The 25529-nt window shown below is 45.6% G+C and overlaps 1 protein-coding gene across 1 annotated transcript; it reads right to left on the bottom strand.

Moving 5' to 3' along the window:
- Positions 1-533: 533 nt before the first annotated feature.
- Positions 534-24767, bottom strand: MDH1B (malate dehydrogenase 1B). Its single transcript, XM_029068415.2, has 12 exons — positions 24727-24767; positions 22899-23011; positions 20869-21003; positions 20541-20683; positions 17269-17768; positions 13281-13422; positions 12813-12976; positions 9805-9944; positions 6372-6423; positions 4304-4366; positions 3904-3987; positions 534-861 (listed from the first exon to the last, which is right to left on the bottom strand). Exons 1-12 carry the CDS (start codon positions 24746-24748, stop codon positions 824-826), a joined length of 1596 nt encoding a protein of 531 aa, XP_028924248.1. The 5' UTR covers positions 24749-24767; the 3' UTR covers positions 534-823.
- Between the last annotated feature and the right edge of the window lie 762 nt (positions 24768-25529).

Raw genomic sequence — 25529 nt, 5'->3', positions numbered from 1 at the left:
GACGGACAGACGAGAACAATGGCAATGAACAGCGTCAAGGGGAAGAACATCTCGTGAAACCTGATTATCCTGTTTCTACCCCAGCGCTTAGAACAGTGCTCTGTTCATAGTAAGCGCTTAACAAATACCATTATTATTATTAAGTGGGGAAATTGGCCTGAAAAATGGGGATTAAGACTCTGAGTCCCATATGGGACATGGATTTTGTCCAACCTGATTAGCTGGTACCTACCCCAGTGCTAAGTATGTGCTTGGCACAAAGCAAGTGCTTAACAAATGCCAAAAAAAAAAAAAAGAGTGTGGGACAGGGACTACGTCTAACTTGGTTAGCTTGAATCTACTCTAGTGCTTAGAACACTGCTTGACACACAGTAAGCGCTTAACAAATACTGACATTAATACAGAGAGTGCTCAGCACACAGTGAGCGCTCAATAAAAATGATCGATTGATTGAGTGATGCATGGTTAATTGGAATTCTAAAGTAGGCCTAGCATCAACTTCCTTATATTTTGGGGATCCTGGTCATCTTCTGAAACTGAAAATTCAAATGTTTTATTTCAATATACGGTTATACCATAAAATGAATTTTATTGTTGTTTTAAGATAGGCACGTTTTGTCCAAAAACACGAATTTCATGGAACTACTCTGAAACAAACCTTGAGAATCATTATCAGGTGGACTCGCCAGGAAAAAAAAAAAACACATTGCCGTCGACAAATCCTTACTGCCAACATCGGTTAACCCTGTTACTTACAGTCTTCAAAACCCAGTTAATTAAAAACTTCATCAGGCTAGCAAAAGTCGTTCCAAGAATCGGTCTTTCATTCAGTCAACAGATCCAAGGGGTCAGATTCAGTATCTGTGAAAGAACGAATGGGAAGATTTAGAGATGAATGTGTCACATTTAGGTTTCTCTCTGGGCTCTTGCTTTGTTCTTCCTTCTCTTCACTGAGCTCCAATGGCTTTCTCCTACAAAGGCATCTGGGCCCATGCTGGTCCACTGAATGTACATGACATAGTTCAGCAGACGTGGCGCTCAGTAACCCCTTTCTAGCCCCACTGTGAACCTCCCCCTACACCCACCCCCATTCCAGATTTGGTCAGGTACCTCGTAGAGACTGACTCCTTCTCTGCTCCCAGCCCTCCCCCTTGTTCCCCTCTTGGTTCATTCAGTCGTATTTAGAGAGTGCTTACTATATGCCGAGCACCGTACTAAGCAATTGGGAGAGTACAATATAACAATGATAATAATAATAATAAAACAATAGGATCATCCCCAACCTCCCTAGGCCAAGCTTCCCTGCCTAATCAACCAATCATATTTATTGAGTGCTTACTCTGTGCAGAGCACCGTACTAAACACTTGGGAGAGTACGAGAGAATTAGCAGACACATTCCCTGTCCACAGTGAACTTACACTTTAAAGGCTGAGGGGCTGAGGGAGGGGCGGATAAAGGATGAAGATACAAGACCGAGGCAACACGAAGGGAGGAGAGGAAATGAGGGCACACTTGGGGTAAGCCTCTTGGAGGAGGCGTGCTTTTAATAAGCAGTGAGAAGCAGCGTGGCTCACTGGAAAGAGCCTGGGCTTGGGAGTCAGAGGACATGGGTTCTAATCCTGGCCCTGCCACTTGTCTGCTGTGTGACCTTGGGCAAGCCACTTAACTTCTCTATCTCTCAGTTACTCTCTCATCTGTAAAATGGGGATTAAGACTGTGAGCCCCACGTGAGACAACCTGATTACCTTGTATCTACCCCAGTGCTTAGAACCGTGCTTGGCACATAATAAGCACTTGACAAATACCATCATTATTATTAATAAGGCTTTGACGGTGGGGAGAGTGATGCTCTGTGGGATATGAAGAGAGAGGGAATTTCAGAACAGAGGCAAGTGATGGGTGAAGGGTCACTGGAATAATAAATACCTTCTTCCCAAAGGGGAAGTTCAATTCACCACGTGGAATAAATTTTATACAAACTCAGCTTTTCTGATCCCGGTCTCTCACTCTCACAGTGCCAATTCCCCAACTCATCCCCGGGTGACGGGTGACAGGCCTAGAGAAGTTGAGTGACTTGCCAAAGGTAACACAGCAAGCAAGCGGCAGAGCCAGAATTAGAACCCAGGTGCCTCTGGAACCCAGGCCCGTGCTTTCTCCCCTAGGCTAAGCTACTTCTCAAAGCTTCTTGGTAGAGATGTGATTTCGATAGGGCTTTGACGAAGGGGAGAGAGGTAGTCTGTCAGATATGAAGGGGTTGGAAGTTCCCGGCCAGAGGGAGGACGTGAGCGTGGGGCCAGTGGTGATAGAGAAGAAATCGAGGTGCCGTGAGTGGGTGGGTGTTAGAGGAGCAAAGTGTGTAAGCTGAGTTGTAGCTGAGGTGATGAGAAGGAGTTTCTGTTTCATGCAAAGATGAATGGGCAACCACTGGAGGTTTTTGAGGTTTGGCAACCTATACGTAGAATGTTTTTGGGTTTTTTTAGAAAATTTATCCAAGAAGCAGAACGGCACGAGAGGGTTGAGATGGACGGTCAGCGAGAGGGCCGATGCAGTACTTGAGGTGGGATATGTTACGTGTTTGGAGCAGTGTGGTAACAGTTTGGATGGAGAGGAAGAGGTAGGCTCTGAAGGTAGAATTGACAGGATTTGGTGAGTGAATATGTGTGTCGTGTGAGAGGGAGGAGTGCTAAGATTACAGGCTTGTAAGAAAGGGACGATACTGTTGTTGTCTACAGTGATGGGAAATTCAGGAGGAGGAAAGAGCTTGGATAGAAAGATAAAGAGGTCTGTTTTGGACCTGTCAAGTTTAAGGTGTTGGTGGGGCGTCCAAATAGAGATGTCCTAAAGGAAGGAGGAGAGGCAAGATAGCAGAGAAGGAGAGACATTGAGGCCGAAGATATAGATTGGAGAATCATCCATGTAGAGATGGTAATTGAAGCCATAGGAGCCAATGAGTTCTCCAAGGGAGAATTGAAGGAAGCCCTGAATTTCTGCCCCACCAAATCAGGACGCGACAGGCAGGCAAACATAAAGGTAGCTGGTGGGTTAGGGTTTTTCCAAATCTCTTTCATAGGAAGTCTGGGAACCACATTTCCAAATGTGCATACCAATTTACATTACAATACGTGAGCAGCATTTGTTTTCTACCAAAAAAATGTTCCCAGACCGTACAGGTTTTTGGCCATGAGTGTGCTCAGCAAACCAGAAGAGGAGAAGAAAGGTGCTTCAGAAATGTTGGTCCTGGAGATTGGAGTGTGGGGGGAGGCAAGAGAATATATATAAAATGGTATTCGATAGGCACTTACTACGTGTCAAGCACTGTTCTAAGCGCTGGGGTAGATACATGGTAATCAGACTGTCCCACATAGGGCTCACAGTCTTCATCCCCATTTTCCAGATGAGGTAACTGAGGCACAGAGAAGTTAAGTGGCTTGCCCAAGGTCACTCAGCAGACACTTGTCAGAGCCGGGATTAGAACCCATCTCCTCTGACTCCCAAGCCCGCGCTCTTTCCACGAAGCCACGGGAGGGAAGGAATCTTGGACAATTAGTTGGTGATGGTTGGGGTTAGATCGATTGATGTTTTTCAGACCTACATGATTGCTCTAGATTGTCCACTAGATTGTAAACTCTTTGAGGGCAGAGATTGTCTCTACTTATACTGTATTCTCCTAAATGCTACTACAGTGTCTGCACAGAGTGAGCGCTCATTAAATACCCTTGTTTGATTGCTCTTCTGCATCGCTCCTTTTTCTGTGGGCCTGATCAGTGAGCATATACCGTAGACACACATTCCCCACATTAAAAAGGATTTTGATGCACTGTTTCTAGGCGTTCTTTCGACAAAAATCCCTAACTATGAGATCTACACATGAGGTATATTTTGTTAGGAATGTGTTGTCCTACTCTCTGAGTACAGTGAACTTCTTTCTCCTTCGAGGATCTCCGATTGATATTCGCTAGGAAAGAACTGGTCCTTATTGTCGGTTTCTAAAATATAATTAAAAAACAAAGATACTTTAGGATGATAGCTTATTTATTAGTTACTGCAAAATAATCTACATATTGGTTGACAAATGTCGCATAACGAAGGCAGTAATAATAATGTTAATAATTTGCCCAGTGTATTTCTGAGCAACTCAAAGCCCATTATGTATATTTTCTCATTCCGGGAATTGCAAGGATTAGGAAAAATGGAAGTGTGAACTCCCATTTTCAAGTGGGAATCAGACCTGTATATTCCTTTTAACAAAAATAAATTTACTACTTTGAATGAGAAGAGTGATTTTTTTTTCAGCAAACATACCATCAGGAGGGACCTTTTCTTCCTGGGATTCTTGAGTTTGGGGTGAAGCTGGAGGAGGTACAACTAAAGTAAAAATATAAATGAACCGAAAGGCTTAAGCAGACATCTGAACTAATCATCTGTTTCTTCACAAGTTACAGCGCACACTTCTAAGTTTAAACCTTCACCCGTTTCTATTCCCCCATTAATGCCTGCTATGCCAACAAGATGGCACATTGTGGAAAAAGGAACGGCTAAATTTAATTTGTTGGGAGTGCAATATAGTCAAAAGATCCAATCAACCCACCTAAATAAGTGATGGGTTTTGACAGGCTGAGGGCAACCGAGTCTTCCTTCTCCCCCTCGACCCCCCTCGCTGCTTTTTCCCATCTTGCTACTGTCACTTGCCCTCTCCTCTCCCACCCCTCACGCTCCGTTCCCCTGGTCTCTGAAGATTTCTACGCTGCTCCACTTGGCCAGTGGCTTTAGGTCACCCTGAACTGGGTCTGTGACCCAGCTGATGTGGGAGTTGGGGAGGACACTGGAAACCTGGTGCTCACAACTGGATGTAGCGCTTAGAACAGTGCTTGGCACACAGTAAGTGCTTAACAAATATGATTATTATTATTATTACCTGTTCTCCCTCCCCCTTGAACTGTGAAGCCCCAGGTGGGACAGGGACTGTGTCCAAACTTGATTCTTTTGTGCCTACCCCAGCGCTTGGTATGGTGCTTGGCACATAGTTAAGCACTTAACAAATGTTAAATCCTCGTCATGATCAGCTGCCTTAGCCCTCTCTAAGCCCACTTTGGGGCTCTTTCAGTTCACTTGAGGGCTAAGAAATACCACCGCTGCAGCATGGAGTAGTGGATAGACCACGGGCTTGGGAGTCAGAAGATCATGGATTCTCATCCAAGTTCCGCCATCTCTCTGCTGGGTGACCTTGGGCAAGTCACTTCACTTCTCTGGGCCTCATTTTCCTCATCCGTAACATGGGGGTTGAGACCGTGAACCCCTCATGGTACAGGGACTGTGTCCAACTCGATTTGCTTGTATCCACCCCAGCACGTATAGTGCTTGGCATAAAGTAAGCGCTTAACGAATATTATCATTATTATCAGAGTCAGAATAGAAGGGGCAACAACTCCCGAGTCTCTCAAAGCATGGTGAGGGAAGAGAGCTAACTCAAGCGGGAGGGGCAGGAACCAACATTATTATTATTATTATTATTATAAAGAAAAGGACCCAAGGCCACCAGGAAAGATGTTTAGGAGGGGAGGCCGGGGGGTCTGCACGTACTCAGTGGAGCCACCCAAAGAAACAATCTTCCCAGGTGAATTTTGATCCTCTCTGCCATGAGGAGCCGAGTTCTTTCCACCGGGACTGTCCCTCAGCAGGGCTGGCTCTCTTAAGACTGTAAGCTCGTTGTGGGCGGGGACTGTGTCTGTTTGTTGCTGGGTCGTGCTCTCCCAAATGCTTAGTACAGTGCTCTGCACACAGTAAGCACTCAATAAATACGACTGACTGTATGGATGGATTTGTTCTGAGACATTGAGATGCTTTTTTTTCCCTGAGTAAGCTTTTGACAAGCAGCTATTGAATTTAAGAAGTTTAATGGTTCATAATCTAGGAGCAATTAAATTTCAAATGTTGTAACCTTGAAGGAAGAAGAACCTAGTATTTTAAATATTCACAGCCCAAGTGGAAGCAGCGTAGCCCAGTGGAAAGAGCATGGGCTGGGACTCAGAGGACCTGGGTTCTAATCTTGGTTTTGCTAGGTACCTGCTGTGTGACCTTGGGCAAATCATTTCACTTCTCTGTGCCTCAATTCCCTCATCTGCCAAATGGGGTTTCAATACTTGTTCTCCCCCCATGTGTTGGATCATGTTGGACCTGATTAACTTGTATCTACCCCAACACTTACTACAGTGCTTGACACATAGTAACTGCTTAACAAATATTACAATTACAAATGCTCCATAGTTACTCTAACATCCAGTGCTTAGAACAGTGCTTGGCACATAGTAAGCACTTAACAAATGCCATCGTCATCATCATCAACATCACAATATTTCAATGAAGATCTTACCTGGAATATATGGTTGATATTTTGATGCTTCTCCAAATGCTACTAGTTTCTCCTGAAAAAAAAAGGGGGACAGGAGGAGGAAAGGGGGTTAATTGTACCTCAGGTGATGCTTTACTAATACAATTACCAACAAAATTACATCAGAATATATTCTAAATGGAACAAGTTTTTTCCTGACTTTTTTTTTTATCATAGATCAGGATAGTGACTACATGATGGGTGTTAGGAGAGAGTATTGTCTCATATCCATTTCCAGTTTTGTATAGAGGAATACACATATGATTTGGGGAATGCAAAATATTAGGAGTGGTTGACACTTGAGATCCAGTTAACAGTATTTGTCATGAAGTAAAGCAAGCCCTTCCCTAGTTTTGCACTTTCCATGGTCAGGATGTGGTCAAACTTCCTGAATCAACTAATGACAGCTGAAAACTGAGAGTTAGCGGGCCCAGGTTTTAATCTCAGCATTGTCACTGGCTTGATGGGTAACCCTTGGGTGAGGCCACTTAACGCCCTTGAGCTTCAGTTTCCTCATTTCTAAAATGGGGATAAGATACCGGCTCCCCCATTCTTAGATTGTGAGCCAGTGTGGGACAGGAATTTGGTCTTGTCTGATTATCGTCTTTTAATCCCAGTGTTTAACACGGTGCTTGGCAGGGAGTGAGCGCTTAAAAAATTCCATCACAGTGGGAAATCCCAGATGGCAGGGCATTTTGCGCTCAGAATTGTTGAAGTTGAATGGTCAAAGATAAAGTCTGTGCTTGAGTCAACTCAGGAAAGCTTAATTCTGAATTTCCTACATTCACCGGCCCTCAAAGTAGATATTACCTAACTGCGGCTAGGAAGGTCGGAGAAAGAAAGGGTGGTGATAAATTGTGTAAATTTAAAGCTTCTATAAGTTCATTCATTCAATAGTATTTATTGAGCGCTTACTATGTGCAGAGCACTGTACTAAGCACTTGGGATGAACAAGTCGGCAACAGATGGAGACAGTCCCTGCCCTTTGACGGGCTTACGGTCTAATCGACGGGTTTACAGTGAATGAGGCACAAATTCCAACTGTTGATCTCAAAGAAGGAAGCTTACAAAATGGGGCTTATTGTCTTAAACTGTAAGCTCACTGTGGGCAGGGGATACGTTTACCAAATTCATTATATTGTGTTCTGTCCCAAGCGCTTCGTGCAGTGCTCGGCACACAGTAAGTACTCCATAAAGACGATTTATTGATCGATTCAAGTGAATTCATACTCTGCCTCAGTCGGAAAATCAAAATGGACACAGCTCACCTAATCACCAAGCCAGCCACAAGTTTTTCCCCCTTGGCTGACCATGCTATATCGAACAGAGAGGAATACCTCTCTGGATACTGAACTTTAGACAAGTGCGTCGCCACATCATTTACATGTCCTGGGGTTTAGAGTTCCAAGCCGCTGAGAGGGCATGTCTTGCTTGGAAGACATTCAAAGACCTACCTGGGTCTCGGTCATCAGGACCAACTCTGAAACCCAATAAATGTACGAGCTCAGAATTAAACTCTACTAAGGATAATTGGAGAATACACTTGTCCTTGCCCATATGTATCCAACATCCTTGAGAGTATCTTACCTGGATGATACAAGCAATATGTAGGCAATCCAATTAATCTCATTTATGAAGCACTTAGTCTATGCAGAGCACTGTACTAAATGCTTGGGAGGGGGATGGGCACTGATATTAATAATAATAATAATAATAATGATATTTATTAAGAGTTCACTAGATGTCAAGCACTGTTCCAAAAGCCGAGGTAGATACATGATAATCCTACTTAGGGAAGCAGCATGGCCTAAAGGACAGAGCATGGGCCTGCGAGACAGAAGGACCTGGGTTCTAATCCTGGCTCTGCCACTTGACTGCTGTGTGACCTTGGGCAAATTACTTAACTTCTCTCTGCCTCCGTTACCTCATCTGTGAAACAGGGATTAAGACTATAAGCCCCATGTGGGACAGGAACTGTGTCCAACCTAATTTACTTGTATCCACCCCAGTGCTTACTAGTGCACTGATGCGTAGTAAGAGTTGAACAAATACTATTATTATTATTAATATTATGTTGGTAAGAGTCCCTGCCCCTTATGGGGCTCTCAGTCTAAGTGGGAGAGAGAACAGGCATCGAGTCCCTATTTTACAGTTGAGGAAACCAAGGCCCAGAGAAGTTAACTGTCTTGCCCAAGGTCACGCAACAAGTAAGTGGCAGAGCCAGGATAAGAACCCAGGTCCTCTGACTCTCAAGGCTCGTGCTCTTTCCATTAGGCCAAGTGGCGGGGATGCAACCAAGTTTAAACTATGTACATAAGAACTGGGGGTTGGGTGTGTAACAAGGTGATTGGGAAGTGAGGACTCAAATACATAGGTGATATAGTAGGGAGACAAGTAGGCTGGAGAGATTAGTCAGGGAAGGCTTCCTGGAGGAGACGTGATTTTTTGTAGGGCTTGGTGGATGGGGAGAGTGATGTACCTGAATATCTCATTGACTAGCTAGCTCCATTACTATGACCTCATCCTGATTTCGGAAAATACTTGGGACAGTGTTTACCTTCTTTAACAGCAGGAATCCATAAGAATTTCCCCATTCTAATAATAATGATTATGGCACTTGTTAAGCACCTACTATGTGCCAAGCACTGTTCTAAACTCTGGGGTAGATACAAATTAATCAGGTCGGACACAGTCCCTGTCCCACATAGGGCTGACACTCTCAATCCCTCATTTTACAGAGGAGGTAATTGAGACCCAGAGAAGTGAGTGACTTGTCCAAGGTCACACAGCAGACATGTGGCAGATCCGGCATTAGAACCCAGGCCCATCTGATTTCCACGCCCACGCCCTATCCACTAAGTCATGATGATTCCATTTACTCAGTGCGAAGTCCGGTCCTGAACGACAGTACTCAATAATCTCACCCCCTCCTATTTTACCTCACTGATTTCCTCCTGCAACCCAAGCTGCATGCTTCACTCCCTGATAACTCCTATTGCCTAAAGTTGATCTCCCACCCGCTGAATCCCTACAGATCTCTGCTTTTGTTGGGTCTGCAAAAGACTTTCTTTTGACCAATTTTTTTTTTTTTTTACATTTGGTTTAGTACTTATCCTTTTATGCATTATTTCCATTTTTTAGAAATTTTCACTTTTAGGTCTCTTTGAATACCCCATATAGAGTACAGAGAATATTACCTTTTAATAAAAATGAGACCATCACATGAGGTCTTTGAGGAAATCACGTTTGGATATTGACAGTGAGGAAATCATGTGAGGATACTGGAAAAGTCATATTGGGATTCCTATATGACTGAGATTAGGGTCATGCACTTTCTCTATTTCTGTTTTTCTTCTATCTAATGGCTTAAGTTGGCAACGAACTCATCAAAGAATACCTAAGAACCTGCACCTACCTGAATTAGGTCACTGACGAGAACCTTCATTGTTTCTTCATTTATTTCAACATCTTCTAAGTCTGTGAGGACAACCCATTTCCCATTCTGGAATTTCACAGGCATAGAAAAGACGATCCCCTCAGGAACACCAAACTGCCCTGAATGTAGGAAAAATCCCCCCAACCCACCCACCCCCAAAACAAAGAGTAATTACACACATAGTAATTCCCGATTATTCACCTTTCTCTTTTTGTATGGATTTGCCAAAGGAAAACAGAAAGGGACATATTGTAATAATGATAATAATGTTGGTATTTGTTAAGCACTTACTATGTGCTGAGCACTGTTCTAAGCACTGGGGGAGATACAGGGTAATCGGGTCATCCCACGTGAGGCTCACAGTTAATCCCCATTTTCCAGATGAGGTAACTGAGGCCCAGAGAAGTGAAGTGACTTGCCCACAGTCACACAGCTGACAAGTGGCAGAGCCGGGTGTCGAACCCATGACCTCTGACTCCAAAGCCCAGGCTCTTTCCACTGAGCCACGCTGCTTCCCAAGATATAAGATAGATATATATATATATATATATATATATATATATATGGGGAAGATAGACAATTAGGTTAGACATGATCCTTTTCCCACAAAGGACTCACAATTTAAGAAGGAACAGGTGTTGAATCCCCATTTACAAATGAGGTAACTAAGGCACAAGGAAGCGAGTGGCTTGCGCAAGGTCGCAAAGCAGGCATGTAGCAGATCTGGGATTAGAACCCAGGTCCTCTGACTTCCAGACTCGTGCTCTTTCCACTGGGCCATGCTAGGAAGTCACTCTCCTCCCAAGATTTCAATTCAACGTTGAAACACTATCAAAATAATGAAAACCCCTGATGACACCTCCAGAGTCGTAGAGGAATTGTTGGTAGCGGAACGAAGTCTCCCTACTTCATCATCGTTAAAGCCGAGGTAATGGCGTATTTGACAGCTATAAAAATGCACTTGTAGAGCATAATGCAATCTATCGTAAATTAAACTACCGAGTTTAAAATATTTGGTCTCACACTTGGTAAATATGCCATCCCTAAGAAAGTTACCTCGGGGAACCCAGACTTCATTATTCTGTATACCGACGGGATTTGGAGGGCCCAGAATTATGCTTCCGTGCAAAGCACTTCTGCCTCTTTGCCTCCATTCTCTACCATTCAGATGTACTAAAAACCCATGTTTCATAGAGAGCTTGAGTATAAAAAGGCCATAATTATCATTGCAGTGACACTTTCCCTTTTACTTATTACAGCTCTAAAATATTCCCACTTAGTACTGCGCTGCTTATTTCAAAGCCAAGACACTTTATCCCCGACCGGCTTCGGGCGGTAAGCAAGGGAGGCAATTGAGGAAGCAGCGCCCCTGTGAAGAGGGACCGAGGAGGGGAGCAAAATGGCTGAGACAAGGCGGGGAAGGGGACAAACAATAATAATAATAATAACGTTGGTTTTTGTTAAGCGCTTCCTACGTGCAAAGCACTGTTCTAAGCGCTGGGGTAGATGCAGGGTAATCAGGTTGTTCCACGTGAGGCTCACAGTTAATCCCCATTTTACAGATGAGGTAACTGAGGCACAGAGAAGTGAAGTGACTTGTCCACAGTCACACAGCTGACAAGTGGCTGAGGTAGGATTCAAACTACTCTGACTCCCAAGCCCGGGCTCTTTCCACTGAGCCCCGCTGCTTCTCAAATCAGAGGTTCGAGAGACATCTGCATGACATAATCACATCAGAGAGGCAGCCTGGTGTACTGGATAGAGCCCGGGCCTGGGAGTCGGAAGGTCATGGGTTCTAATCCCGGCTCTGCCACTTGTCTGCTGTGTAACCTTGGGCAAGTCACTTCGCTTCTCTGTGCTCCCGTTCCCTCATCTGGAAAATGGGGATGGAGGCTGTGAGCCCCACAGGGGACAGGGACTGTGTCCAATCCCATTTGCCCGTAACTACGGCAGCGCTTAGGACGGTGCCTGGCACATAGTGAGCGCTTAACAAACACCACAATTATTATTATTATTATTACATTGCAACTTCTGCCTCTTAATGTAATGGTGTCTTTCAGAATGGGAGGGATGGCAGTTGGAGTAGAGAAATAGTATTTATTAAGGGCTTACTGTGTGCAGAGCACTGTACTAAATCCTGGGAAAGAATATAGAGGAGGGATAGACCCAGACTCTGACCCTTGTAGGGCTCAGGTTTATTTGCCGCGCTTGGCACAGCTAAATGTTGAAAATGGCCCCGACTTTATCTGTGGTACTTTAACTGAGGGTACGCAGGCCAGGGACCGTGCAGATTTCGATAGCTTTGCGTGTCTGGTTTAATAATAATAAATAATGTTACGATCCTTCAGAGTCAGCCAGTAAATTAGTTACACTCTAGGAGTTAGATTCAGAATTTGAAAAGTGAGCTTCAGGATACTACTAAATGAAATTTTAATGGCAGGGAAAAAATTAATGAGTCTCCAAGTGTATAACAAATTTCCCAGGAATTATTAGAAGTGACGGGCTTGTTTAATGCAACGTTTTCATGGTTACTTTGAAATTGCTTTATTCTGCGATGACATACTGGTGGATATAGTTCAAAATGATATTAAAATTCCCTAAAGAACTGAGAAATTTAATGAGTCAGAAGACACAATCTAGGCCCCCCTCTTGGATTGTGAGCCCCAGGTAGGATAGGGACTGTGTTCAGTCTGGCTATCTCTCATCTATGCAAGTGTTTAGCACAGTGCTCGGCAAATAGTGACTGCTTTATAAATGTCATAATGACTAGTGTTATCATCATCTAATGAGCAGGGAGGATTGGCTTTGTACCTGTCATTTTTCAAAAAATCTCACTCAATTACAGAACCCAAAGAAAAATTTGAGGGTTTTTTTTTTTTAATGTATTTCCCTGGACAGATACTAATTAAATCTCGAGACACTCTGTGGTGAAAACATGTAAACGAGGCATCTACAAAGTTCTGAGGTTTAAAAAAAGCAAGTTTTACCGTCACTCATTACCCCTAAAGACACGATCTCCCCTGGAGGTGAATCTTGATACCAATACTTCAAAGTAGTGGCTATACTGTGAGCAGGTGAAATGGCTTGAGAGCGATTTTGACTGGAATTCAGCACATTTAGCTCAGCTATAAATTCCTTATTTATCCATTCACTGCAAGAACAAAAAGAAGATTTAGGACACCGTGTAGTAGTAGTATTTTGAAGCAGGGAGAGTAAAACTGGCAGGAGATAACATACCATCCTGAATTCTAGCCCTTCGCAATGGATCGACTGGAATCACAAACAAATGATAGCATCCTCTGGCTCTATTTTAATGGATCTGTGGGTTAGCAACGAGAGTCCCATTCCGTTTTCGCAAACGGCAAGCTTTCTGTACTACGGCTGATTTTGACCTCGATTTACTCCATAGGGTTAGTGTAATTCCTATACAAAATATAAAACAAAATATGTTTTACCTGTCATAGATCATGCCCAAGAGAGGCCGAGAATAGTTAGGAGGGCCCCAAATAGCACTGTCATATCTGTAGAGCTTTGCTTTCCTCAAGTCAATATAGTTGCTGCCGGTGATATTTCCCCAAACTATAACGTCTTTGATCCCTGCCAAGGAGCAGAAGAAAACCATTAACAAGCATAATGCTTTACACCGAAATAGAGAATACACTGAAAACTACCTGAAAACTGGTTTACAGTTGTGCTGAAAACTGCTACCTAGAGACCCAAAACAAATTTCAATCAGTCATTTACAATTCTCCCCCAGAGATCTCAGATCACCCATCCAAGACGGTAAAAATTAGACTATAAGCCCGTCAAAGGGCAGGGACTGTATCTGTTACCGATCTGTCCATTCCAAGCGCTTAGTACAGCTCTCTGCACATAGTAAGCGCTCAATAAATACTATTGAATGAATAAAAACCAGCACTTGGGACAGTGCTCTGCACACAGTGAGCACTCAATAAATACGATTGAATATTACCGTAGAGCACAAGCACCCAGAATTCAACGACCTTTGTGCGAAAATGGACACTTGCTAATTTGACAAGTAATACAGCTTTACACACCAGTAAGTCTACCTAACTTGAAAATTCTCTTCTCTTGGCCTCAGTTACCTCATCTGTAAAATGGGGATTAAGAGTGTGAGCCGCATAAGGGACAGAGGCTGCGTCCAACCTGATTAACTAGTAACTACTGCCTAGAACAGTGCTCGGCACATAATAACGTTGGTATTCGTTAAGCGCTTACTATGTGCCGAGCACTGTTCTAAGCGCTGGGGGAGATACCGGATAATCAGGTCATCCCACGTGAGGCTCACAGTCTTAATCCCCATTTTACAGACGAGGGAACTGAGGCACAGAGAAGTGAAGTGACTTGCCCACAGGCACACAGCTGACAAGTGGCAGAGTCGGGAATCGACCCCTTGACCTCTGACTTCCAAGCCCGGGCTCTTTCCACTGAGCCATGTGCTTAAATAAGTACTATTATTAAGTAATCTCATTAAGGGCAAGAAACATGTCTGCTAATTCTGTTGTACTGTACTCTCCCAGGTGCTTAGAACAGTGCTCTGCACATAGTAAGCACTCAATCAAATACTATTAAGTGCCTTGTCCAAGGTCATACAGGGGGCTGAGCTGGGATTAGAACCCAGATCCTTCTGACCCCTAGGCCCCTGCTCTAGCCACTCGGCCATGTTGTTTGTGACTGTGTCACTTTACTGCAACCCTCCTGGTGCCTAAATCATTTATCAAGAGGAAGAGGAATACGGGGGAAATGACAGGGATAAGAAACGGTGGTGCAAAATATGGCTGCTTTGGCGGCAGAAGATAAGCTGTGGTCAAAGGCTGCTGTGTGCCAGTTAGGATGGCTTAGAATAACATTACTATTACTGTCGTTAACATGGGCATTACCTCAGCGCTTGCTATGTGCTAAACCCTGGGGCAGACCTGAGGTTATGAGCTCAGGCACAGCCTCTGTCCTACACAGGGATCGCGATTACGTGATCCCCATTTTAAAGGTGAGGAAACTGAGGTCCAGAAAGTCCAAGTGATTTGCTCACGGTCACACAATAGGCCAGTGGTGAAGCTGAGACTCGAACCTGGTCTCCAGATTCTCAGTTCTCTGCTCTATCCATTAGACCACCCTGTCAAATTAAGCCACACTTAATTGGATTCTGTCGTCGGTGTGAAAGAAGACCAGGCCTACCACAGATTATAAATACCTACCTCTCCCACCTTTCAGGGATGAGGTTGAGACCGCTTTGAAGGCAACGGACTTGTCTGTCCTCATCAGTACCTGCCTGGGAGCTTGTTTTGGGCAGGAATGTGTCCGTCTCTTGTCACACTGTATTCTCCCAAGCACTTAGTACAGTGCTCTGCACCCGTCGGACGTCCCTACGGCCACGTGAACCAGAGCTGGATGAAGCCTTATCATCTCATATTTTGAGAAGCAGCATGGCTCAGTGGAAAGAGCACAGGCTTGGGAGTCAGAGGTCATGGGTTCTAATCCCGGCTCTGCCATTTGTCAGCTGTGTGACTTTGGGCAAGTCACTTCACTTCTCTGGGCCTCAGTTACCTCATCTGTAAAATGGGGATTAAGACTATGAGCCCCACCTGGGACAACCTGATTACCTTGTATTCCCCACCCCCCCCAGCCCTTAGAACAGTGCTTGGCACATAGTAAGCGCTTAACAAGTACTATATTATTATTATTATGATTACTCCTGTTTGTAAATTCAGAAAAGGACATTTAAGGGTGGAGGAGATTCATCATATTTATCTTTTTGACTTATTTTTCTTTAGTTGATCTTCTAGGGTCTGTAACTTCCTTGTGGGCAGGGATTGGGCCTACCTACTCTATTGTACTATCTACACCCTCCCAAGTGCTTAGTGTTCTGTACCCAGTAAGTGCTCGATAAATACCGCTGATTAATGGATGCCAAAGCTGCCCGAATAGCAAAGAAAAATAAGATAAAAATGTGTCTCCCGTTGTTTTTTAAGAAGAATATATGATCGTCTTTCCTAATTTTTAAACAGTCAACTGTATTTACTGCACAACTTGTTTCTATGACTAACCTATAAAAATGTCAGTAACCTGGGAAGCATTTACCTTTTTTGACTGTAAGTATTGTTCCCTTTGCTGTCTCCTACTTCACAATCTTTCCATGAAAATGGAAGTGTAAAACAAAATATTAAAATAGCATTGTTCCAGGACAGTATAGCAGACCGGAGTTAATATGCAAATCATAAGAGCTACTTAAAATAAAATAAAAATTGTCATATCAAATATGTATAGGAGGTTACCATACTGAACTACTAGTTTTGCATCATAACGATGACATTTACTAATGTGGAAGCCAACTCTTAACCAGCCTTGCTCCATCTTGTTTTCAGTCTCCATTTTGCATTCATCAGAAGCAGTGTGGCTTAGTGGCAAGAGCATGGGCTTGGGAGTCAGAGGTCGTGGGTTCTAATCCCGGCTCTGCCACTTGTCTGTTGTGTGACCTTGGGAAAGTCACTTAACTTCTCTGTGCCTCAGTTCCCTCATCTGGAAAATGAGGATTAAGACTGTGAGCCCCAGAGGGGACAAATTGATTACTTTGTATCTCCTCCAGCGTTTAGAACAGTGCTTGGCACATAGTAAGCGTTTTAACAAATACCGTTATTATTATTATTCATCTATCTTGTTTTTCTAAATCATGCTTCAACAGCGCCCTTCCCCTGTCATCAATTTCAGTCTCACCCTGTCTTCAGTTATGAAAACTGGAGCCATACTTAACTGGAATCTGTTGTTGGTGTGAAAGAAGACCAGGCCTACCACAGATTATAAATATCTACCTCTCCCACCTTTCAGGGATGAGGTTGAGCCTGCTTTTATTCATTCACTCATTCAATAGTATTTATTGAGCGCTTACTATGTGCAGAGCACCGTACTAAGCGCTTGGAATGTACAGATCGGTAACAACGGACTTGTCTGTCCTCATCAATACCTGACCGTGAGCTTGTTGTGAGCAGGAATGTGTCTGTCGTTTTACTGTATTCTCCCAAGCACTTAGTACAGTGCTTTGCACACAGTAAGCGCTCAATAAATATGACTGAATGAATAACCTCAATCTCATCACACATGCTTGCACACACGTACATAAACAGGCACATATTTCTAGACTGTGAGCCCGTTATTGGGTAGGGATTGTCTCTATTTGTTGCCATGTTGTACTTTCCAAGCGCTAAGAACAGTGCTCTGCCGACAATAAGCGCTCAGTAAATACGACTGAATGAATATGCACAAAATAGTTGGATGTTTTCAAAGTTCGGTGTACCTCAGGTCACATCCTAAGAAGCGGATCTTTTCGCTTGCTCTAAACACCTACTAAAAATATGCCCCGGTCAACTTCTGCTCCCTCCAAGCTGCTTGGAATCCTTTTCGCACTCGGGCAAATCCCGACAGACTCACCTGAGGATGCTATTCGCAGCTTTCTGGCCAGGAGCGCTTTGGCTTTGTTTTCCAGTAACATGGCCACAGCGATCACATTCTCCTGCCTGATGGAAGGGGCGTACTTCACGATCGATAACGTCTTTAGGTTCACAAAGGTCCTTCCCGCCACGATGACTTTCACTTCACGGTTGGCGTTCTTCTCGATCAGGGACCCGTATCTCCTACACTTCATCATCTCCCCTCTGAGGCAATGTTCCAGTGACAGGACCTCCTTTTCCAAGGTGTCGTCGAGGAGGACGATCACGTCGGCTTCGAAGAAGGCCCTCTCGAAGTCGGTGTGCTTGGAGATGTTTCGGAGAAGGGGGGCCGCCAAGTCCTGAGCGGCGATGACGAGTCCCTCGAGAATTCTGCGGTACCGGTGGCTGTCTAGGAGGTGGATGCTTATCTCCGTCTCCATCCCAAACACTTCTCCGCTCGCCAGGATGGGAATCAAAATGTAGCATGCGAGAGCAGATGCCCTGATTTATATTAGAGAGGATGAAAATCACTCGATTGTATTTATTGAGCGCTTACTGGGTACGGAGCGCTGTACTGAGCGCTTGGGAAGGGTACAGTAAAACAGCGTGGGTAGACCAGTTCCCTAACCACAAGCAATTTACTTGTCCTTTTACACCGAAGAGGAGGTGACATGGTTCTAAAACATTTATTCTCTCCACCATTTTGAAGTTATGGGACTGTTTCACTCGTTTTACAGCTAGGGAAACACAGCCACAGAGAAATCAGATATTGTGTGCTTGTTGTAGGTAAAAAAACAAAAACGAAAACAGCAATTTTGACTCCTAGTTCTCATACTAGCAATTTCAAAATAATACATTTAACCACTTGTCTATAAATGACAGAAAGAGTCCTCGCTCTCTGAAATGAAATGACTCAAACGATCATAAATGCTGTCAAAGGCTCTCAGGCCAATTCTATAAAAGTTAATACTGGATTAAATGACTAAAGGGACAGATTTATACTGGACACTCTCAGAAACAAAATGATGAAATAGTCTGGGGAAAAAAATGAGCTCAATTTTCACATCTTTTTGCCACGGTATGCCACGAGGGACTGGGAATATAAAGTCACTGAAACAGTCTAGTTGATGGACTCTTTGCTTCCTGGCTTATATGGAGGACAAATAGAAATTCAGCAAGAATCTGGATTTCTTAGTTGGCCTAGTACAAATAGTCATAAAACTGAGAAAAAAAATGCTTCCCTTTTTCCTAAACAAAAAACAGGCGGATTTAAGGACACCATTTCAGTGAAAATGAATTCAGTGAACTGACAGTCAGTACGCAAGGAGCAGTGCTCTGTGTCATAAGGGAGGCTACTGTTTAATGTTTTAATTTCAACAACTATTAATTTATATGGTCTTAAGTAAAATCTCTTCAGAGATTAAAAATCCATACCCAAAGGAGTAGAACTTCCTGACCTTGCTTGGGTTTAGGGGGATGAAGGTAGGCAGACAGTTTTGATTTTATTTTTTTATGGTATTTGTTAAGGGCTTACTATGCCCCAGGCACTGTACTAAGTGCTGGGATAGATACAAGCCAATCGGGTTGGACGCAGTCCAAGACCCACACGGGGCTTACAATTTTAATTCCCATTTTTCAGATGAGGTAACTGAGGCACAGAGAAGTGAAGTGACTCGCCCAAGGTCACACAGCGCACAAGTGGCGGAACCGGGATTAGAACCCAGATCCTTCTGACTCCCAATAAGCAGTCAATAAATACGGTTGATCGATTGACTGATTGTTGGAGGAAAGAAGAAAATGGTGGAAATGAGAACAGGGGATGGACGGTGGGGAGTTTAGAAGAATGAAGAGGGGAAGAAATCGGGATTCTCAAGGGAAGGGAAAATGCTTAATTCAACGCATTTCTCTGAGGGGGATCTCAGAAAATACTCTTACTCATCAATCAGTCAATGGTATTTCATTCATTCAATAGTATTTATTGAGCGCTTACTATGTGCAGAGCACTGTACTAAGCGCTTGGAATGAACAAGTCGGCAACAGATAGAGACAGTCCCCGCCGTTTGACGGGCTCACGGTCTGATCGGGGGAGACGGACGGACGAGAACGATGGCGATAAACAGAGTCGAGGGGAAGAACGTCTCGTAAAAACCGATGGCGACTAAATAGAATCGAGGCGATGTACAATTCATTAACAAAATAAATAGGGTAACGAAAATATGTACAGTCGAGCGGACGAGTACGGTGCTGTGGGGATGGGAAGGGAGAGGTGGAGGAGCGGAGGGAAAAGGGGAAAATGAGGGTTTAGCTGCGGAGAGGTAAAGGTGGGATGGCAGAGGGAGTAGAGGGAAAAGAGGAGCTCGGAACGCCTGTTGGAGGATTTATTGAGCACTTACTGTGTGCAGAGCACTGAACTAAGCATTTGGGAGAATATCATATAATAGTGAGTTGACAGTCCTACTAACACTATTATTCCTGTTACTAGAGGAACACTGAATTGAATTGGAAAAGAGCAGTAAGAAGTCACAAAAGGAGCAGATATAACCCAAAAGGAAGGCACAGAAAGAGAAAAGACAGGGGTGAAAAGAAGCCGCATGGCGTAGTGGATAGAGCACGGGACTGGGAGTCTGTGGTGATGACCTTAGGCAAGTCACTTCACTTCTCTGTGCCTCAGTTACCTCATCTGGAAAATGGGGATTGAGACGGTGAGCCCCACATGAGAGAGAGACGGTGTCCGATCCAACCCGGCGCTTAGTACTGTGCTGTGCACATATTAGCGCTTAACAAATACCCTAATGATGATTATTATTATTTAAGAAGAGAAACAGAGAAGGAAAGGCAGGAAGACGAGCAGTGTGGCCGAGTGGAAAGAGCAGGGGCCTGGGGGGGCAGAAGGATCTGGGTTCTAATCCTCATTCTGCCACTTGTCTGCTGTGTGACCTTGGGGAAGTCACTTCACTTCTCTATGCCTCAATTACATCATCTGTAAAATGGGGATTAAGACCGTGATTAGCACGATTAGTGTAAATCTACCGAGCACTTACTGTGCCCAACCCAATTATCTTGTATCTACCCCAGCACTTAGTACAGTACCTGGCACATAGTAAGCACCTAACGAACACCACGGAATAAAAAGGCAGGGAAGGAAAAGTCTCTTCCAACTACCCAGCAAATCGCGTTATTTTTGTAAGAGTGTAAAGCAGACATCTGGAATTGTTATAGTGTCACTGTGGAATTAATACTGCCTCATCAGCACTGTAGTAAATAATCTCCTACCTGCAAATCCAGACCTGTAAAGGGTTAATGAGACTTTCGCGCTCTTCTCTCTCCAGCTCCACTTCAATGTGAGACTGAAGATTCTCCTCAGCGATCAGCTGCATCTCCTCACTGGTCATGTCTGAGGAGATGCCGTAGTAAAGCTACATATCGAGAAGAGTCAAAGGAGAATTTTAAAAAATGCGGCCCAAGGCCCGACGTGGGGAATTTTACATTTATCCTGAAAGAGGAGAAATCGGGATGAAGAAAATAAGGAAAAGAGATTTTCGAAGAGGGAGAATTGAACCGTAGGATTGCTTGGTATATCAAGGACAAACGCATTCATTACCTGGGAATATTCTAGGAACTCGTTCAATCCTCCCAAAAGCTGACCCTTCCCTCCTCGGTCCAAAAGTTCTCTCCAAATTATTGGTGAGAGTTTGTGGCTCCACCGATTCTTTGTACATAAGTCTTTCAGCCACCGCTAGAAACAGAGAGATCAAAGAAAGTTCCGATTTTAGGGAAGCAGCATCTGACCTAGCGGAAAGAGTACGGACGTGGAAATGGGAGGACCTGGACTCTCATCTCGGCTCCACCACATGCCTACTGCCTAACTTGGGCAGGTCTTTAATTTCTCTGTGCCTCAGTTCCCTCATCTGCAAAATGGGAACTCAATACCTGTCCTCGCTCCTCCTCAGACACTGAGCCCCACGGGGGATCTGGTCATTCTTCTACTTACCCTAGTTTGTAGTTCAGTGCTTGGAATATAACAGCATTTAACAAAGTACCCAGATCTTCATATTATTATTATTTTCATTCATCCGTTCGATCGTATCTACTGTACCGTGTGCAGAGCACTGTACTAAGCGCTTGGGAGAGAACGATACTATAATAAACCGACACATTCCCTCCCCACCACCAGCTTACGGTCTACCGGAGGGGGAGAGACAGACATTAATATAAATAAAAATAAATCGATTACAGATACGGCATGCTCCGGTAGTAGAAACAATAATAACGACGATTATAATCATAACGGTATCTGTTAAATGCTTATTAAGTGTCATATACAGTGCAGTCAGATCAGGCACAGTTCTTGTCCCACATGGCGCTAGGTCTAAGGGGGCGAACAAATAATTCATTTCCACGTGAGGAATCTGTGAAGCACAGAGAAGGTAAGTGATCTGCCCAAGGTGACATGACAAGCAAGTGGGAGAGTCGGGATCGGGACCGAGGTCTTCTGATTCCTAGTCCTGGGGAAACCGCATGTTGTAGTGGCTAGAGCACAGGCCTGGGAGTCAGGAGGTCATGGGTTCTAATCCCGGCTCCGCCACTTGTCTGTTGTGTGATCTCGGGCGAGCCACTTCACTTCTCTGGGCCTCAGTCACCTCATCTGCAAAATGGGGATTGAGACTGTGAGCCCCACATGGGCCAGGGACTGTGTCCAACCCCATTCGCTTATCTCCACCCCAGCACTTAGCACAGTGCCTGGCATCTAGTAAGCGCTTAACAAATACCACAGTTATTATTCCCACTAGGCCTCGCTGCTTTTCAATCGGTCATTGGTATTTATTGAGCCTTTATCCTTATTAGGTTGAGCTTCCATACAATCTAGGCATCAGGACAACCCGATCACCTCGTATCCCCCCAGCGTTTAGAACAGTGCTCTGCACATAGTAAGCGCTTAACAAATACCAACATTATTATTATTAACAAATACCAATATTACTATTATTATTATTATCGGTGCTGATTTTTAAATGGAAAGGCTAGTCCCTTATGTGTGAGAATAATAATAATGATAATAAATAATGGTATTTGTTAAGCTTTTACTACATACCAAACACTGTGCTAACGGTTGGCTAGGTGTAAGATAATCAGGTCAGCCACAGGATTAAATCCTCCTCCCTCCAACTGAGACTGCGAGTCCCATGGGGGAAAGAGGCTACGTCCAGCCTGATGTATGTACTTGATTCTATTTATTGCTCTTGATTCTATTTATTGCCATCGTTCTCGTCCGTCCGTCTCCCCCGATTAGACCGAAAGCCCGTCAAAGGGCAGGGACCGTCTCTCTCTGCTGCCGATTTGTCCACTCCAAGCGCTCAGTCCAGTGCTCTGCACATAGTAAGCGCTCAATAAATACTACTGAATGAATGAATGCACCCCAGCACCTAGAACAGTGCTTTACAAACAGTAAGCATTTAACAAATGCATTTAACCCCCCCCCCCCCCCCCCCAAAAAAACTACATTCCCCGGGCGGACTCCGAGTATTTATCTTAGTTTTAAATGATTGTATAGCATCGCTATTAAAAGCACGGCTGCGAGCATTTGTAAAGAAATTTGAGCGCGACAATTTTCAGCAAACCAAACCTTCTTACCTCCCAGAGATCAGGGTGCTGTTTAATTTTGTGGATCCTGAAGTTAGGCAGATTTTTCTGCAAGTAGTCCGCCAGAATTTCTGCCTTAGCAAAGAAGGGGCAATCTGCTCTCCCTGAAAATGATCGGATTAATAATAATAATAACGTTGGCATTTGTTAAGCGCTTACTATGTGCGGACCACCGTTCTAAGCGCTGGGGTAGATACAGGGTGATCCGCTAATCAGGTCGTCCCACGCGAGGCTCACGGTTAATCCCCATTTTCCAGATGAGGGAACGGAGGCCCAGAGAAGTGAAGTGACTTGCCCACAGTCCCGCGGCTGACAAGTGGCAGAGCGGGAATTCGAACTCATGACCTCTGACTCCCAAGCCCGGGCTCTTTCCACTGAGCCACGCTGCTTCTCTATGCTGATCATTTCCTATCTACCCCACCACTAGTATACTAGTTGGCCTATAGAAAGTCCATAACAAATATCAAAATTGTTATTCCTAAGCCCTTCCCAGGCCGAGCTCCCCTTCTCCCTCTGCTCCCTCTGCCGCCCCCCCTTCACCTCTCCGCAGCTAAACCCTCTTTTTCCCCTTTTCCCTCCGCTCCTCCCCCTCTCCCTTCCCCTCCCCTCAGCACTGTACTCGTCCGCTCAACTGTATAATAATCATGTCGGTATTTGTTAAGCGCTTACTATGTGCCGAGCACTGTCCTAAGCGCTGGGGTGGATCCAGGGTGATCAGGTTGTCCCACGTGGGGCTCACCGTCTTCATCCCCATTTTACAGAGGAGGGAACTGAGGCACCGAGAAGTCAAGCGGTTTGCCCACGGTCACCCGGCTGACAAGTGGCAGAGCCGGCATTCGAACTCATGACCTCCGACTCCCAAGCCCGGGCTCTTTCCACGGAGCCACGCTGCTTCTCTAACTGTATATTTTTCATTCCCCTATTTATTTTGTTAATGAATTGTCCATCGCCTCGATTCTATTTAGTCGCCACCGGTTTTTACGAGACGTTCTTCCCCTCGACCCTATTTATCGCCATCGTTGTCGTCCGTGCGTCTCCCCCGATCGGCCCGTGAGCCCGTCAAAGGGCAGGGACCGTCCCTATCTGTGGCCGACTTGTTCATCCCAAGCGCTCAGTCCGGTGCTCTGCACATAGTAAGCGCTCAATGGAGAAGCAGCGTGGCTCAGTGGAAAGGGCACGGGCTTTGGAGTCAGGACTCCTGAGTTCGAATCCCAGCTCTGCCACTCGTCGGCTGTGGGACTGTGGGCAGGTCACTTCACTTCTCCGGGCCTCGGTTCCCTCATCTGGAAAATGGGGATGAAGACTGGGAGCCCCACGTGGGGCCACCTGATTCCCCTGTGTCTACCCCAGCGCTCAGAACAGTGCTCGGCACCTAGTAAGCGCTTCACAAATACCAATATTATTATTATTATTAGATACTGTTGAATGGACGAATGAATGGATGAACAAATACCAACCCGAGGACGACGATGCGCGGGGCCCAGTGGAAAGAGCCCGGGCTTGGGAGTCAGGGCTCCCGAGTTCGAATCCCGGCTCTGCCACTCGTCGGCCGTGTGACCGCGGGCAAGTCACCTCACTTCTCTGGGCCTCGGTTCCCTCATCTGCAAAACGGGGATGGAGACTGCGAGCCCCACGTGGGACCACCTGATTCCCCTATGTCTCCCCCAGCATACACCAACATGGTGATGATGGTGATGATGATGAAGAGGGGAGCGAGGGGACCTGGCCGAGGGGCCAGTGCAGCCGAGTGGGGGGGAGGCACAGGGTCCGGGGGGGGGGGGGGCGGGGAGGTGGAGGGCAGGGCGAGGGAGGCACTGACCTGCCAGCACCAGTTTGGCCATGGCCAAGGCCGGGCTGCCCCTTGGGCCTCGCGGTCGCTTAGCAACCGGGACGCGCAACCCTCCCCCCCCCCCCTCCCTCCGCCAGCCCGCACCACTCGCTCGGTAGGACTTTGCGCTCCCTCTGTGCGGGGCACCATCCTGCCAGGGACGGAGACAAGCCCTGCCCCGTGAAGGGCTCGCCTCGAGCTCCCTCCGTGCAGAGCACTGCGCTGAACGTTTGGAGGGGACGATCCCCGCCCCGTGATGGGCTCGCTTTGAGCTCCCTCCCTGCAGAGCACTGCGCTGAGCGCTCGGAGGGGACGATCCTGCCAGGGACGGAGGCAAGCCCTGCCCCGTGAAGGGCTCGCCTCGAGCTCCCTCCGTGCAGAGCACTGCGCTGAGCGCTTGGAGGGTACAATCCGACGGCGGACAGAGACAATCCCTGCTCAATAATAATGTTGGTATTTTTTAAGCGCTCACTACGTGCAGAGCACTGTTCTAAGCGCTGGGGGAGATACAGGGGGATGAGGTCGTCCCACGTGAGGCTCACAGTCCTCCCCCCCCCCCCCATTTTACAGATGAGGGAACTGAGGCCCGGGGAAGTGAAGTGCCTTGCCCACAGTCACAGAGCTGACAAGGGGCAGAGCCGGGATTCGAACCCATGACCTCTGACTCGATGACGCGCTCACCTTGAGCGCTCACTCTCTGCAGAGGCTACAGCGTGGCTCGGTAGAAAGAGGCCGGGCTTGGGAGTCAGAGGTCATGGGTTCGAATCCCGCCTCTGCCCCTTGTCCGCTGGGTG

This window comes from Ornithorhynchus anatinus, chromosome 7, assembly GCF_004115215.2.
Source record: "Ornithorhynchus anatinus isolate Pmale09 chromosome 7, mOrnAna1.pri.v4, whole genome shotgun sequence".
Taxonomy (NCBI): domain Eukaryota; kingdom Metazoa; phylum Chordata; class Mammalia; order Monotremata; family Ornithorhynchidae; genus Ornithorhynchus; species Ornithorhynchus anatinus.
The sequence above is the reverse complement of the archived record's forward strand: the minus strand, read 5'-3'. Positions and strand labels throughout refer to the sequence as shown.